The 16473-nt window shown below is 38.0% G+C and overlaps 1 protein-coding gene across 4 annotated transcripts in view; it reads left to right on the forward strand.

The window, feature by feature from the left end:
- The first annotated feature begins 73 nt into the window (after window positions 1-73).
- LOC137604788 (plakophilin-4-like) overlaps window positions 74-16473 on the forward strand; it is a 64212-nt gene continuing 47812 nt past the window's right edge. For all 4 annotated transcript variants that reach the window (XM_068328839.1, XM_068328841.1, XM_068328840.1 and 1 more), the window contains exons 1-2: window positions 74-246; window positions 15969-16102. In XM_068328839.1, the coding sequence (XP_068184940.1) occupies window positions 15974-16102 (129 nt within the window). In that variant the 5' untranslated portion in view covers window positions 74-246; window positions 15969-15973. The remainder of the gene's footprint in view (window positions 247-15968; window positions 16103-16473) is intronic.

Below are 16473 nucleotides of genomic sequence, written 5' to 3' on the forward strand. Positions count from 1 at the left end.
CAATCATGAGTGCGAACTGCTTCCCACATTTCCACTGACGTCATGCCCGCTAGTATTGCCTCGGTCGGCTGGTGGAAGCAGGGAGCAGCGGAAAGGATCCCTCTTCTTTTCGACTGAAGCCCTTATGGAGGCGCTTTTCACTCTTCCCAAGGCATGGACTAAGCGACGGGACTTAACCAATGAACTTCCATGCTCCAATGTAGATTCAAGTCGCAGCTCAGCCAGCGCAACAACAGTCCTCCAAAGGTATTTAATTTATTTTCCCTCCTTCACCAACTGCAGAGTAATTGAGGAGAAAACGGAGGGGAAAATGAAAGCATCTGTCTGCGAGACTTGAGTGTCTGGACTGCTACTTGAACTAAGATAGTGGTGAATTCTCAATGTCGATAAATTACTCGGTCTTCTGTATGTGTGTGGCTTAAGACAAACTTCTAGTTTGTTTTTTTTCTCCAGCGGGAGACGGTCTAATGCCCCACTAATCTCGTTCTTGTGACCGGTTCATCGCCCACAAACACACACCTTTGAGAGACCTTCACACGCTGTCGTTGTCTTGCCCCCACCCGTTAGGATGAAAACTTAAATAAATGTATTTAGAAATTGTTTGAGCGTTTTTTTTCCGGCTGGACTTTTCTGTGATACTGCCTTTTAAAGCGAGTTTCTGAGCGGTGAAGGGAAAGGCAGGTGAGGTTAGAGTGGGGGAATCTCTGGAATGCGAGGTCGCCAAGGGGCGGAGATCCAGCTCTGCTCCCAGAAGATAAGCTTACCTTTACCCTTACATTCAAACTACGCCATATTTAATTACCCTAATCTGCATTTTCAGCATTTACATATCTTTTTAATACCAGGCAATATTTTTATTTTTTAATATTCATGAAAGGCAAATAAATACTCATTATTTCCCCCTCCCAAAAGTTACCAATTACCTGACTGCATTTGAGTGCAGTAATTTTAGAGCCTGGTTAATTAGTTATTTTAAATCCTGTCGCTCACTCAGGCTTTATAACGCTAAACTACGTCCACGTTAAGTAGGTCTGATTTAATCTGCTATTTAAACCGCAACCAAATCACTTTTCTCTGCTTAAATTCATTCTTCTTTTAAGTCACTTACCTGTATGAAATGTCGCTTAAATTCCAATGTGGAAAATCCCATTATTAAGGGAATTGGATTTTTTGCCTTTTGAATTTAATCTCACTGTGAACGTTCACATCAAGGGGAAAAAAGCAAAGCAAAGAAGTATTACAAAAGAAATAGGCAAAAGTTAATTTTGTTGCAACAAGTCCAGGTGTCATGCATCTGTTACTGCACAAAGGATCGTAGGAACAGTGATGATAGATGTTGATCCCGTGTGGAAAAGTCACCTGGCCGCGTCATGGATGTCCAAACGGAATTCAGCAGATGTGGTGTTTATTACAGATGAGAGAGTGTGTGAACTCCCTTACCCTGGCTCAAGCTGCTGCCCGACATACACATAGAAATGCATAAACACTCATGTAGAAACTCTAGGTTACTCCCCTCGTGATACACATTACCACACAGGACACACACTGCTCACACAGTTGACAGCCTCTGTTAGTGGTTTATTGTGGAATTGGAAAAAATAGAGGGATGTGGATTTTAAGAGTCCCGCTCACCCTCTTCTTTTCTTTTATAGTACTTTCTGTTTTTGCTCTAAGCAGTGACTTTGTATTTGGCGCAAAGGGAAAGGTTTTAGCATCCCAGACTTTACAATCAACTGGTTGTTTTTTGTTTTTTTGTGTGTAGTTACTACACTATACACAAATGTAATGTGTTCTTGTGAAACTCAACACATTGGTTGTTTGGCTACATTTCCCTGCATGAAGAATAACTTTGCATCTCCTATTACAAAAACCACACATACTTTGAAAAGACCGTTTGTGTGTTGGTGTGACTGTTTGACCCAGCCTTCATGGTGAGTTCTTTTTAATAGGAACTGACAACAGTTGAATAGTTTTGCACCCTTTGGTGGGCCTCTCCTCCTTGTAGATCTTTCACCCCCTAATTCTGGCTCAACATCAAGGCTTAAATCCTCACCCTTAAGTTACATGTCAGATTTGCTATTTCTCCTGCTATGATCAAAAAATATCTTTCCCATCTTGAACAGAGACAAACTATTTCCAGTCTTTGCCTCATGGAAAGTATTTTTTTCCCCATGTGTCTGCATATGCATGCATATGTGTAATGGCTAAAGTATCAACCTCGTCCTTCAGTCAAGCAAGAGAAGGTCAGCATCTTTGTGCACAATTCACTCAGCGAAGTGCCCTTAAATATTAAACTTTCCCCTGAGTGGCAGTTAGATTTTTGAGTGGTATTTACTCTCAACTTTTTTGTGAATCTCTAATGGTATCAGTGTATTTGTAATATACATAAATTAAGACATAGATGCAACTGTATTGTCGGCATATTCAAAAAGTAATAATGGTTGACTCTTAAATATGTCTGTCTATTTCTAGAGGTTACGAAGCAGATTTGTTGCAAAGTGTGAAAGATATTCAGTTCATTTGATTCTTTTCAGTCTGGAACGGACTTGACTATTGTAGTCTAATTTTCAAGTATATATATTACATATTATATATATATATATATATATATATATAATATTTATAGTAATCCCTTGCGTATTTGCGCATCAACACGCGTGACTTCACCTCATCGCAAATATTTAGTAGGTAGTCACGTGATACCGTATTCAATTGGCTGACAGCATCCGGAAATGCACTACGTTCCGTGATATATACTGTGTGTGTGTGTGTGTGTATATATATATATATATATATATTTTTATTTTTTTTTTTTTTTTTTAAATTATTTATTTATTTATTTTTCCCACTCACACGCACACACGAGACCTGTAAGCATGCAAATGCGGAGGGGATGATGGAAGAGTGGAAGGCAGCTACATCTTTCTTGCACCCAATGATGTCATTGGGTAATAGATGACAGAAGCAATCAGCAAAAGAATTTTTTTTATTCAGCTGTTGGAAAATTTGTTTTCATTTCATTCTATCCCCTATAGCCTCTTTCCACTCCATGCTGTATTGTGTGGTGTAAAAAGACTTGATTTTCATTTCCTGCTTTCCTTTAGAAACAGCCACATGAAGTAGGGTAGGGAATTTTCTCTGGAAACTTGTGAAATTTTTGAAATTGCTTAAAATACTTGTATGTCTAAACCAAAAAAGAAGTTCAGTTATTAAAAATGATTTTTTTTCTTCATATCTAACATATTGTGAACATTCAAGGTTTAGTATGCATTAGGGTTCTGTGCGTCACAATCATAAGTTTGGAGTTTATGCAGTCTTAAATTAAACATAGCTTCCTATCTTATTTCAAAATGAATGAAGTTAAGCCTTCAGCTGTTTGTAGATGAGTCTTGCATGTGTGGCTCCTTTCTGATAGTTTATCTGACTGGATATGTAGATGAATTCCTATAAGAATGCCAGATTTCATGCTTTGGTTGAATACTGGACAGCTAAAGAAAATGCAGAACACAAAGCATGTCAGCGCTTTTAGAGATTAGGTGCACAATAGATTATTGTCTGGTAAAATAGCCTACCATAGACCTAACATGCTGAGTCCTAAAGATACCCCCTTGTCAGTTTCTGGTATGTGGACAACTAAAGGTCCATGGCTTTTCTGCTGTTATTTACTCCTCATGAGGTCTCATAGCTTGGATCTTTCTAGAAACTCATTGCTCAAACAATTCTTTCCAAAGGAGCCTGTCTGGATTGCTGTTTTTACTTTTAATAGGTTACATGATACCTTTTGTATATTTCAAATCACCACTTACATTCTAATCAAAAGTGATGGTAAAAAGAGGAGTAATACATAAGTGCATCAGAAAACATAAACTAGAAGCTGACTTGTAGAATACATACCTCTACTAAGGCTAACAGTCCGCTCTTGTAGGCAAACACAACCTCTACTTGGGTTGATACATTTCTAAAAGTATTATAATTATGTCAAAGCGTTGTCGGGGGCTGAGTTGTCAGTGTCACCATGTAATCATCAGTTATGGCTCACGTAAAATATTTGGCAGTGTATCTTCAAAGACAGTAGTTGTGCTTGTATTTTTTCCTTCTTATATTGCTATTTTACAGATGCTCCTTGGTTTTAGCTTTCTGCTAGTGGACCTATAGCCCTCTACCGGTAAAAATCTGGTAATTTTCTACATTAGAGACGGATTCCGACCGGGCCTTTCCTGTGTCTTTTTTGTTCACTTCATGGGTGTTGAGGATAAGATAGGTAAAACATAACACCAGAAATGGTGAGTATAGCATGTATGTGGGATCAAAAGATGCCGGCATGAAGTGAAAACTGATATAATCTTCAGTTATTTTACCACACCTGATTCCATAGAACTCAAGAAGCCAAATACTAAATTCTTGACTGCTGCAAAACAAAATGAAATGTCAATAGTTTTCTGCATTGGAAATACTGTGAACCAAATACACTTCAAGCTGTCATATCAAATTATATGCTGTATTTTTTATTTCTCTGCTGAAATAATTTGATATCTTGACAGCAGCATAGCTGAGAAACATGTAGCCTTAAGACAGCAGTTCACAGGTTCTCTTCACTAGCTCTTTTGCGCTGACTGTATGTCTTAAGTATTGATCAGCTAGTAAATCCATATAACCAGGACTTTTCTGTCTGATGTCCAAAGGGCTGACATTTCGCTGGAGAATCTATGTCACCTGTACTTCTAAAACCCACCCATCCTCTTAATGGGCTTGTTTCTGTCTCAGCAAGAGCTAACATCTAAAGTGTGTACTCCTATGGATTCACCAGTAGTCCTTAACAATGCCAAATGCTTTAATTTTAGGATTGACATTCACTTGTAAGTGCTCACAGATATTTAAATATTTCTGTTGTTCCTGAAATTAATAAGAAAATGCTGAAAAAGTTTTATCATTCATAAAAGAGGAGTTGCTAATATTTTATGACTACCAAAGTTAGAAATGGAAGTTTGCAGAAAGATTGCAGAAATATCTCTGATCACCATGATGATAGTCACGCTTATAGCCTGCAGGTGTATCTTCTGCAAATCAATGGATCTTTTTTTAGTTAGATGTGTTGTTTGGACAAAGAGCCCAGCATTTACTTTTTAAATACATGTAATTATTCTGAACTGATATTAAATGGCACAAACAAAAGAGGAGGGTAGCGTGAATTGAACTGGGCCACAACTGGTTTGTCATACAGTGACACATTCTGCTGATGGGTGTGCACGAATGTCAATCTCCTGCAAGAACACACCACCTCAACTGTACTGACATTCCTGCAACCAGGCAATGATGGAAATCACAAATGTGGGAGTAAAGCAAATTATTATCTTCCTACTTAAAAGACAGGCAAGCGAGACAGTTTTTAGTTGTGCTATTGTGGTGAGCACATTGTGTACTTGTTGAAAAACAGTAAAATTGTTGCTGCAAATGGATGGTAGGAAGAAATTCAGATGGAGATGATTAGGGATAATGACGACAATTAGGGCACAGCAGGGGACAACCTTAGTAAATGTCAAAGAAAATTTATCAGCTCTTAAAGGAAAGATAGGTTCAACTGGCAAAGCTTTTTGTATATACTGCAAGAGGCTTTGCCATTTCTGCTTGAAGATACCATAAAAATTTTGTGTCCCAAAACAACTTGCAGTATTCACTTGGGTCAACATTCTGGTTTCCATCAACATGAAACAGATGAATTTCAAAACAGAGCAATTTAAATCACTGACTCTTTCAAAGAGCTCAAATCTGATGAAGCAGAAGTTAATACATTTACCCTGATCTGTTCACTCCAAGGTTGGAACTTTGGAATATTATGTGTAGTATTCTATTTGGTGCTGACACAAACGTCCTTATCCTGATCAAAATGTCAGGAGGAGTACTTGAATGTACCAGTTTGGTTTTTTATGTTATATGAATAAAGAAATTATGACCAATTGTGTTTAAATAAACAATAGATATCTCTTATTTAGATTTGAGAAATTTGATATTTAATTATATCACATACATCAGATAATAGATATTACAATATTTTTACTGTTTTTTTTCCTGCTTGCCATATATTTATTAAGTGTATGATGGATATTTGTTTTTTGGGAGAAATAACTCCTTTGGAGGGAAATACTTCTAAATTATTCAGATTCATTTTTTACTTGATCATTATTTTTGTCCTTTTACTGCCTCCGCCTCTTCTCTACAACTCATAGTGCAGGGTACAAATGACATTTCCTGACCTCTTCCTAATAAAGTGGTGTACAGTATTGCAATACAATGCTTATAAGAAATATGTTCTTTTCCCTCTTCAAGAAAACCCCCCATCCTAACCGTCACCCCTGCCAGCTGAGTTTCAGCTAAAAAATGGCTTCCTCATTCATAAGCCCGTTGATGGATATGAATTGTATGTAGTGCCTCAAATAAACCCTCATCTATCTCTACAGAACTGTAAAGTCATACACATCTTCTATGAATCACTATGAGCTGTAACTAAATTGGTATTTACTTTGTCAACCTGTGGGCTGTGATTAATTTTTACTATTAAAACTTCTTGAAAGGTCATTTCTATGGCACCACCTGACAGAAACAATGCATTCCCTTAAGTACTTCACAGCATAATTTTTTACTCTGTTAGAGTTGCATTAGTTTTAGTAAGTGTGCCCTCATTCTTTGTGGGTAATGCTTTCCAGGAACCACACGCAATTAACAAATTCCGCGATAGAGTGAAGAACTATTTATCTAATGTTTAGGACCCTCCCCATACTCATATTAAACCACCTTCTATCTGTATTACCTTTTCCCACACTCTTATCGATTGTTTGAAACACTTTTGTGTCTCACGCAAGTCCGAGAGTTACGGAACCGAGCACACTTCAGGAGGCCGTCAGCCAATAGAATGCGCGTATGGTATCACGTAACTGCCTACCAAAACTCTGCGATGAAGTGAAGTCGCGAGCATTGATGCACAAGGGCGCACTGTACCAATAATTTCCAGTATACTTTAATTGTCTTTGCTTACTTGTATTTAAATGCCTTATCTGGTCAGCTTGCCTGACATATTTAAAGCTGGTGTTGTAACACTGGATGTTTTCTAAAATCTAGCTCACTAGATATTAGAAAAATCCCCACTTGTGGCTGAACACCACAGGATGCTAGGTTGTGAACTCCAGTGTTCGTGTCTTAGGTGGAACCCCGAAACAAGTAAATGTAGGTCTGTTAAGCCTGAAATAGCAGCTGCTACACACTAAGCCACTTTAAGTTTAGGTGATTGCAGCACTGTGCTACAAAGACCAGGCACACACATACAGTACACACACACACACACACACACACACACACACACACACACACACACACACACACACACACACACACACACACACACACACACACACACACACACACACACACACACACACACACACACACACACACACACACACACACACCATAGCATGACACATCAGGCTAGTTTGAGTGAAAATATAGCAGTTAAAGTGTGGCTGCAGAAAATACAAAGCAAAACTGGACACAGAACACTCAACAGTCACTGCACATGTCCTGGATTGTTCTGAAAACGGCACATTGATTGACCCAACATTAGATAAAACATAGTGTTCAGATCATTGAATATAAGTCAATATAAGTTTTTTTTAAAGCATATTGTAACCAATGACAGTTTCAAAGGACTGATATCTTTTGGTTGTTGTTACATAACAACCAGCTGCTCCTCTGTGCAACAACATTTAAAAAATAAATAATCCTTAATAAAGTTCTCAGATCTAGCTGCCATTGCAGCTGCTGGACTGAACAAAAACACATCTGGTGCTACTGTGGCATTCTTCAGGCTGAAGGACATCAGAAATGTAACATTAAAAAAATTTGTGACACATTTTGAGATGTTCTAAAGTTGTTTTTCTGAATTATTGCTGGTATATCATCCAAAACCCCCCCAAATTATTATAGTTTCATACCTGGCTACAGTTATGAAACTATAACAAAATTGTTATAGTGTCATAACTGTAGTCAAGTTTTACTTTTATAGCATAAAAACAAATTGACTATGTCAATATAAATAAATACTTAAAAATATGACTGCTAAGAAAATCACTGAATTAAAAGAAAGCAAGATTTTCTAAAGTTTGATATTTCTGCACTATCTTATTGGACAGCAACAGTGGCAGCATGGTTGCCATAAAGTGAAAGAAGGACAAAGACTGCCCAGCAAAGGAGAACATAATGTTCTTTGCTGTCACAAAGCAGAAAATGAACAAAACAAGAAGAACCAATAATTTTGCCATTCCACTACTGTTAGGAAGCTGTATTTTCACCTTAGATCTTTAGCTCTAGTGTGCTTTCATACCCACTTTTCGAGAAAAACCTCCAGTGCATCTCCCGTCAGTCTGAGGCATGCAGTTGTGGGATGGTGATTGTTGTTGGACCTGTAATAACAGGTACACCAGGTACAAGGTTCAGTTCAGTTGGAGCATGTTAACATTTGATAGTGCACTTCAAAAACAGTTTGCAGTACCCAGCTGTTCTGCTTCAGTCTTATTGATATTTTAAGTGTTATTTTAAACATTTCATTGTGAAGCTGATATTTAGGAGGTGCTCAAATTACTCAAATGTTTGACCACTTACTAAAAGCAGAATTATTGAGGTTTTCCTCTCTCCAGTCTTTGAGAGACCACTTTCCAGTTGGCAGGCTAGCATGAGCTGGGGCTAACAGAAGTTCAAAATTACTGTGTTGGAGTGCAGCTTGTTTCAGTCAACAACCATCATGAGCAGTCAGATGAGCTCATTTGTCACCCTTGCCAAGAGACAAAAGTTGCGGTCAGGAAGTCTGTGGTAGTCTAAGATTCAGTGAGTTGAGCACCAGGGCTCTTCCAGGAGGACTTTGATGATTGTGATGAGTGAGAGATTACAGACTTACAGGGAAAAATAAATCAGAGGAACACTATTGAAAGAAATTTTTGTTTTGGTACCAAGCTACACCTTCACAGTATAAACAGACAGGATGATATTCCAACATAATGAAAATGTCTTTGTCAGCTATGCCTTCTGCAGTAGTGTTGGAAAATTATAGTGCCCTTGAAAGTGTGTATTCAGCACCATAAGTTTGTGATGATGTAGCTCTTTTAATTGAGGAGCATGATGCCTCATGTTGAGTACTGTGGTAGGACAATTATCAGTAGTAGTAGTACTACTGCCACTAAAAAGCACAGAACATCATGGACACAGCACCAACGCAAATCAGAGAGTAGGCACATGTCTAGGCCTCTATTAATCTATCCCCAATTAAAGATAGTTTCATAAAGCACCAGAGGAATGGGAGTGTTATTTTTTATAAAGTTTAGAAGTGTAAAAAATTGTCCAGTGTTCATGCACAGATGGATTCAATCTACCAATCTCAGTATTTTATTCTTCTTGTCTACAATAGCCTGCTCAATACACTGAGGAACCTTTTAGCAAGACATAAAGCCAAAAGACCGATGTAGAGCATATTTGTGCAGATTTTAGCCTGGAGCTTGACGGTTAAAATGAGAAGTTTTTATGTCAATATAAAATGATTATCGCACAATGTAGCGGAAAGCTATTATGTTTTTCAGAAATCAGCCCTGGTCATAGCGAAGATGTCTTTCCCAGTTCATTAAAATCATTCTTGACTGAACTGACCATAGCAGTCTAGGGAGAGAGAAACTCAATGATTGTGATTGTCTGTCATTATTACTTGCTGTTGCTGTTGGTTTTGCTTTATTTTGCATGATTTCTAAGGGCATGTGAGGTTGTTGTTTCGGTTTTGTAAGACAATAATTTTAGCTAGGAACCCAGTTTGGTTAGATTCTTTCAATATTAATTGACATACTAATTTAAAGCAAGGGTATTACTTTGTTCTTGCAAATTAATACCCTTACTGCTAGGTCTCTGCAGAGATTTATTCATTAGAAAACACTGATCACAAAGTAAGAGAAGAGTAAGAGATTTTTTAAACTGGAAGGACTTCTATTTCCCTTTGTGTCCATGATCTGATAAATATGTGCATACCTATTGAAATTCCAGCAATGTAGCTCCTTACTTTTGATACATGAAACTATATCATTATTGTTTGGTGTCATTGTTATTGTGTACAGAAAGGTAGTCAGGTGTAAATATAGTTTGTTCTATATACCTGCCACACCTTAAAGGCCTGTTCATGAAAAAGTTGTCTGACCATAGGCGCAAAGAAGGTTGGGGAAAACTGGTCTAGAGAGTGAATGATATAAATAGGGAGTAAATGGTTACTCAAAAGTTATTCTTGTGTTTTTACTGCTGCAATTCAAGCATGGATTATTTGGTCTGTGGGCATCTTCTCCATGTCATCTTTGAGTAAATACATCTTGCAAAATAATCAGAATCTTAGGAAGTATGCATGCACTGTGTGGTATTAGTCCCTGTCTATTTTCAGGTGGCATGAACTGAAAAATGTTTCCAGCCTTTACTCACTGACAAGCCCTACCCTGTGGATACACATGTTGCTGAAGGCCTCAGGTTATTGCAACATCTAGCAGGGTGAGGTTCAGGTGGGAGGCAGGCATGGCATAGCTTTCTGAACCATATACTGTACGTTACATGTTCTTTGGCTGAGAAAGTGGAGATGTTGGATTATTGTCTTCATGCCATTCAACACTTTTACTCGACTCTTCAACAGAAGAACAGGTATGTGTACCTGTGATGAGGAGGCAGTACCATTCTCCGTAGGTTGTTCAGGGTAATGATTAATAGAATGTGTGTGTGTGTGTGTGTGTGTGTGTGTGTGTGTGTGTGTGTGTGTGTGTGTGTGTGTGTGTGTGTGTGTGTGTGTGTGTGTGTGTGTGTGTGTGTGTGTGTGTGTGTGTGTGTGTGTGTGTGTGTGTGTGTGTGTGTGTGGGTGGGTGGGTGTGTGGGTGGGTGGGTGGGTGGGTGGGTGTGTGTTTCTGATCCGGAAAAACAGATATTCCTTTGGGTGTGTCAATATGGGAAAGCATTTCAACAGTTGAGGGCTGAAGAAATTGAAACATCTAAGAATTACTTTTGCTTGTGAGGAGTTAATTATTCCAACTCTGACTTTGACGTTTCGTAAAAATAATTCCCAATGTGTATTAGAGCACAATGTAGTCACACTGTGCAGGTAATTATCAATGTATTCTCTGAGGTCAAGGGTAATTTCTATTACATCAAGATTGATTTATTTGTGTTGCCCACATTCTTGAATAGCTCAGGTCAGTTACGTTGTTATGGCTTCAATCAACCTTATCTAAGCTTGTGTTTATTTTGAAAGTTTGTGTAAAGGGGATCTTAGAAATTGTAACAGAATTCTTTGACTTGCTGTAAAACATATGCGCATACTTGTACCTGATCAAGTGTTTTTTGCTGTTATTATTGTTCTAGAGATCACTAATGCTGAAATAAATTATCATCTTTGTAAATTCTGCTTTATTGTGATTTAGCACAAATTTTTTATTTAAATTTTATTCACTATTTTATTCACAAAAGGAACAATAAAGTCTTTTAGGGTTTTTTTGGACATTTCTGCAGTTGCTGGGAGATAAGTTATGGAACTTTATTGCTCTCACAGACTGCATAATGCTGCTAGGTCTCTCCAAGTTATGATTAACTATGTGACATGGGTCTGTGAGCATTTTGGTTTCGATTTAAAAAATCAGATGATTTTACTGGACCTCAGGACGTCTTGAAGTTAATCAATGAATAGTTAATTGGGTTTTTTGGAATAATAATCTTTAAAATCTCACTTGCCACATGATCGCCCTATTGTGATTTATCACTGTCAATCTACAGTAGTTCGGCTTTAAATCTGCTTATAATTTTGCATATAGATCATTCAACCTATGATTAAACTTCATGGAGTTATTTTTGTACATGAAACCCAAAAAGTACTTGAATGAAGTTTTGTTTAGCTGTGATACTGCTGGAATCACCTGTGTTAATACATATGGGAGAATAACAGAGACAGGACCAGCATCTCTTGACAGGCGCACATTATAACACACTGTGGTGATGGCTCTCATTTCCCATGGTGCCTTGCACTGAACTGTGCAGTGAAGTATGCAGTGTTTCATGTTGCAACAGACATGTTACTTTTGTTAATGTTTGTGGTTCATGTGTAAGTGGTGTTTTATGTTGGTAATTACTACTTTTTTGTGTTTTTACTAATTGTTTATAGATTTAAGCATTATTGAGGTGACAGTTAAATCTTTTCATCACCTGCTAGTGTTTTTAAGTCTGTGATAATTTTTCTTTGCATTATGGAAAAACTATGCTTCTTGCTACTGTCTGATTTTTATAGTAACCTGAATGACAATTGATCAAATGTTTAAGCATTATTGCAGCATAAAAATGTCTTAATCTAGTTGTAAGTTTTGTATTTTATCCCAAACATTTCCACCATTGTGCACACACAATGAAATTAGTGATTTAATTAAAGGAAACCGAGTGTTTCATTTGGTCTGTAGATATGAGATATCATAACAGTAGATGATGGTTGTTAGGGCTCCAGGGAGCTATTTAGTTCATATATGCTCACAGAAATCTAGGAATGTCTTGTTAATGGCTGGTTTGCATGGCATTTAGCAGCTCTGACAAACAAATTTAAATTTAGGTTGTATATTTAACCCATGTTCAGCCTGTTCATTCTGTCAATCTATTAGTAAAGAATCTAATAATGCTATGCAAGCATTGAACTGTTTAAATGAAAAAGGTTTAGTTAAAACTTATTTCATAATAGTCGAGTGGGATTTCATCTTGTGCACAAATGAAGAAGAAAAATATTTATCTACACTTTTTTTCTCCATTACAGGCATTTACTTAAATTAAGAAAACAGGAAAGATTACACTTAATCTCCATTATAGGGTCCACCTAAATTATGTACTGGTCCATCTAAATGAAAAGGTCAGGTGTATCAGTGCATCCAGTCTAAAAAGTTAGTCTGGTTCTCAATGCACTGTCGGTCCTATTGCTCTGAACAGAGAAGAAAGACTTTCTTATGGATGCAGAGTAATACATATACTTTAAGTATTCCATCCTGGCTGTGGACGGTGACACAAAGTGTATAAAGAACTTGAATTGACATTCATATATATTTCACCTCCATTTTCTTCTTTCCATGAACTACATTTGATCGAGTCATGGAAAAAGCAGTTCACTAAGAAGCTCAAGAGTGGCTGGGTTCTGAGGTCACTGGATCAGATCACATGACACAGAGAGTCAGGGTGGAGTAAGACTTTTCTTGGCAGGCTTGGAGACATTGAGGATTATGGTAATTTAAAGGGGAGATTTGACTAGGGAGTGTTGAGTAAAAGAGCTGCAAATTATTCTATAGTGAAATGTTGGAGCCACACATAAGGAAGGAAATACTGTTAATAATCAGTTTTGGTTTGTCCTTGTCTTTGTTCAAAGATCATGTGTGCTTACATAGAATTTAATTTTTGCTTAGTCAGCTGAAACAACCATAATGCTAATAATTAGATAGATGTTTGAGTTCATAATGAGGTCATCTTTACTCTGGGAACCACACAACGTGTTCATCAGGTATAACATAATGACAGGCTTGACATCTGAAGAGACCAGGCTTCGCACTTAACGTACAGCCTTGAATCCACTGAAGGGTTGGACATGCAAGGTTTTAACAACCGCACAGTACAGCAAGATTGTTTTCTCTTCAACATTTGGAGGGAAAGAAAAAAATGTTGAAGAACCAGTCAGCCTAGCGCTGTCAGGACTGTGGTAGGTTTGCAGCAGCATCTTTGTCTTCACTTTTAACTCGAACAAGCTAGTATCTCCAAGCTAAGCAGAGTGAGATCTTTGTGGAACAGGCGAAATGGGGAATTACAGAGGTAGGCTCGAGTACACTGTTTTTTCTCTGCTTAATGATAGGTACAATATGACTGTACCTTTTTTGTATGTTTTTCCTGTGGTTCTGTTTCCTGCATTCTGCTTAGTGTGCACTTTCCCACAGTCAAGTTTAGACTGCAGAAAAATATCCATTCAAAGAGATTATATATACAGAATGTGGTCATGCTATGAGGAATATTTTTGTTTGTTTGTTTGTTTGTTTTTATTTGCATTTTGACAGTCTGGGAGGCTATTTTTAATGGAAGGTGTGTATTATCAAATGGTAAAGAAATAGCAATATTAAGATTAAGGTTCTTGTAATACTCAGTCTGTGGTGATTATAAAAATTATCTTTAGTTGCCTGTATGCTGGCATTCTGTAATTCTTTCTCTTTCTTTGAAAACATACTGAAGTAGAAAGCAGAACTCTGACCGGGTTGGCTGCTTCTGTCAGTTTCAGAATTTGCAGTCAGTCGGGGTTGACTGTTGTCCTCTGTTTGTGCAGCATTCAGGGAGGAGGAGCTCTGTCAAACTCAAACAGCCTTTCCCATTTCCTGTTGGTTTATTTTTTTGGAATCAAGTTCCTTGTTATTGATTCAGAGCCTGCATTGGAAGTGGGTAGGAGTCAGTATGCTACAATGCTGTGAATGAACAGGAAAGGAATTCGGGATACTGACAGGCTACACAGAATATCCCGTGTGGACTAACGTTCTTGGTAGTAGTAAATCCTTATCTGTCATTAACACCGGGGCTGACACACGGCTGGCCCAGCTCTTACAGCCATGGTGACAAGCTCTCAGAATACCTCAGGGTAACGTTTCATAAAATGCCTTGGGGACCTCCCACATACATCACCCTTCCTCCCCAACAGCCTTATCCCAGCCGAAAACTTTTACGTTCTCACTGTAAACAGACCAACCAGCTCAGACAAACTGGCTGTCAGCGTCAGCTAAATGAGTCCTTATTCGTCTCTGTGTGTGCGCAGACAGATTCAAATTTAGCGCTTATACATAACACCATTTGACCTTTTAACCCTTTTAGAATGATCTCTTTTAGAACAAAATAGACTCTCACTCTCACTTGGTAAAGCTACTGAGCATCAGCTCACCCTCGGGCTGGGATTTTTGAGCATTAGAAATATAAAACAAACACTTAAATGGAAAGAGTATTTGGATGCTAGCTGTAGGGGCATGTTTTAAATTACCATTTACTTAAGTCCTGGTGATTTTAATACATACGATTCCTCTACTTTTAAGAAAATTTTCTCAACACAACATGCATGACCTTGACTGTATCCAGTCTGCTTCAGTGAAGTTGGTCACAATATATGAAACAAATTGGTCTTGATCTTCATATTGTTGAGATGAAAGCAATCCTGAAGTCAGTAAAAATCATATTGTTTCATCCAAATCAGATGTATTCCATGTTGTAATTCCTCCTGCAGTCCGTTCAATTGCCTGACAATAAATATGAGATTATAACTACTATACCATTAGTTTAATCAAAGACTAGATGTTACAGACTAGGAAAGAGGCAGGGGAATCCGGTCTATTCTTTCAGGCAGGTTTTTTGTTTGGTAGTTTAAAACTCCTATCCCCACTTGCCGCTACATCCTATTCACAGTGAGGACATGTTTGCTGTTCCTCGTGTTGAAAAAGACACATGTTAGGGTGCTGGTCTGGGCTTTCATTTAAATTTGTGTTCTTTTTTCCTTCTCTAGAAGTGTAGACTTTCATTCTGTTTGTATTCAGCAAGCTTGCATTTTTATTAGATACAAAAATTATTTTTTAACAGCTCTGTTGTCTCAAGGCCATATGGCATTGATTTGCACTGTCACAAACGTGAAACATTGACATCTTTTTTGTCTTTGGGGCCATATGGTGTGTGTGGGTGTGTGTTTTGGTTGTGGTGGGACATGACCACTGATAGTCACTCATTTGGGTGCATCGGGGAGTGGTTGACTCAAAGAGTCTAGTGTGTTTGCAGTTTCATACGATTTTGCTTGTTTTTGGTTTTTTGGGGGATTTCTTTTTTTCGTAAGAGTGTCTGTGGTGACCAGATCGTGTCTGTGTGTGTGTGTGTCCACGCAGGAGGAATGCCAGCTCCTGAGCAGAGCCCAGTGACGGAGGAGGGGCTTCTGCTGACTGTCCGCGACCATTTCGCTGGCCGCAACATGGAGGCTGATAGAACAGCCAACACCATCCTGGCCTCCGTCAAAGAACAGGTAGCATATTGCTTCCCATTCTTTCCTCACTAAGAGCCCTTTGCATAATGCTATATCTCTCATATCATTGTTAAAGCTTTTATGGAGCGTTTATGTGGAGGACAGGAATGCTAAAGTGTCTGGTAAGTCACACATCCTACTAAAAGTAAATTTTCCAGTTAAAGTAGATGGACTTTTATCCTCCTGTGAAATTGTATTATATTCCTTGTTGTCGCTGTAATTGTATAACTCTGCGGCACAGAACACAAAGTAGAAAGTTATAACTTCCCTACATATAGAGTGGTGAAAGTATCTTCCAAGTATAAATTTTGACTATCTGTATCTCCTTTTAGTCCTTTTTGTGCAACAATCAAGAATAGGGGTTATTGGTT

Source organism: Antennarius striatus, chromosome 12 (genome assembly GCF_040054535.1).
Source record: "Antennarius striatus isolate MH-2024 chromosome 12, ASM4005453v1, whole genome shotgun sequence".
In the NCBI taxonomy this organism is placed as follows: domain Eukaryota; kingdom Metazoa; phylum Chordata; class Actinopteri; order Lophiiformes; family Antennariidae; genus Antennarius; species Antennarius striatus.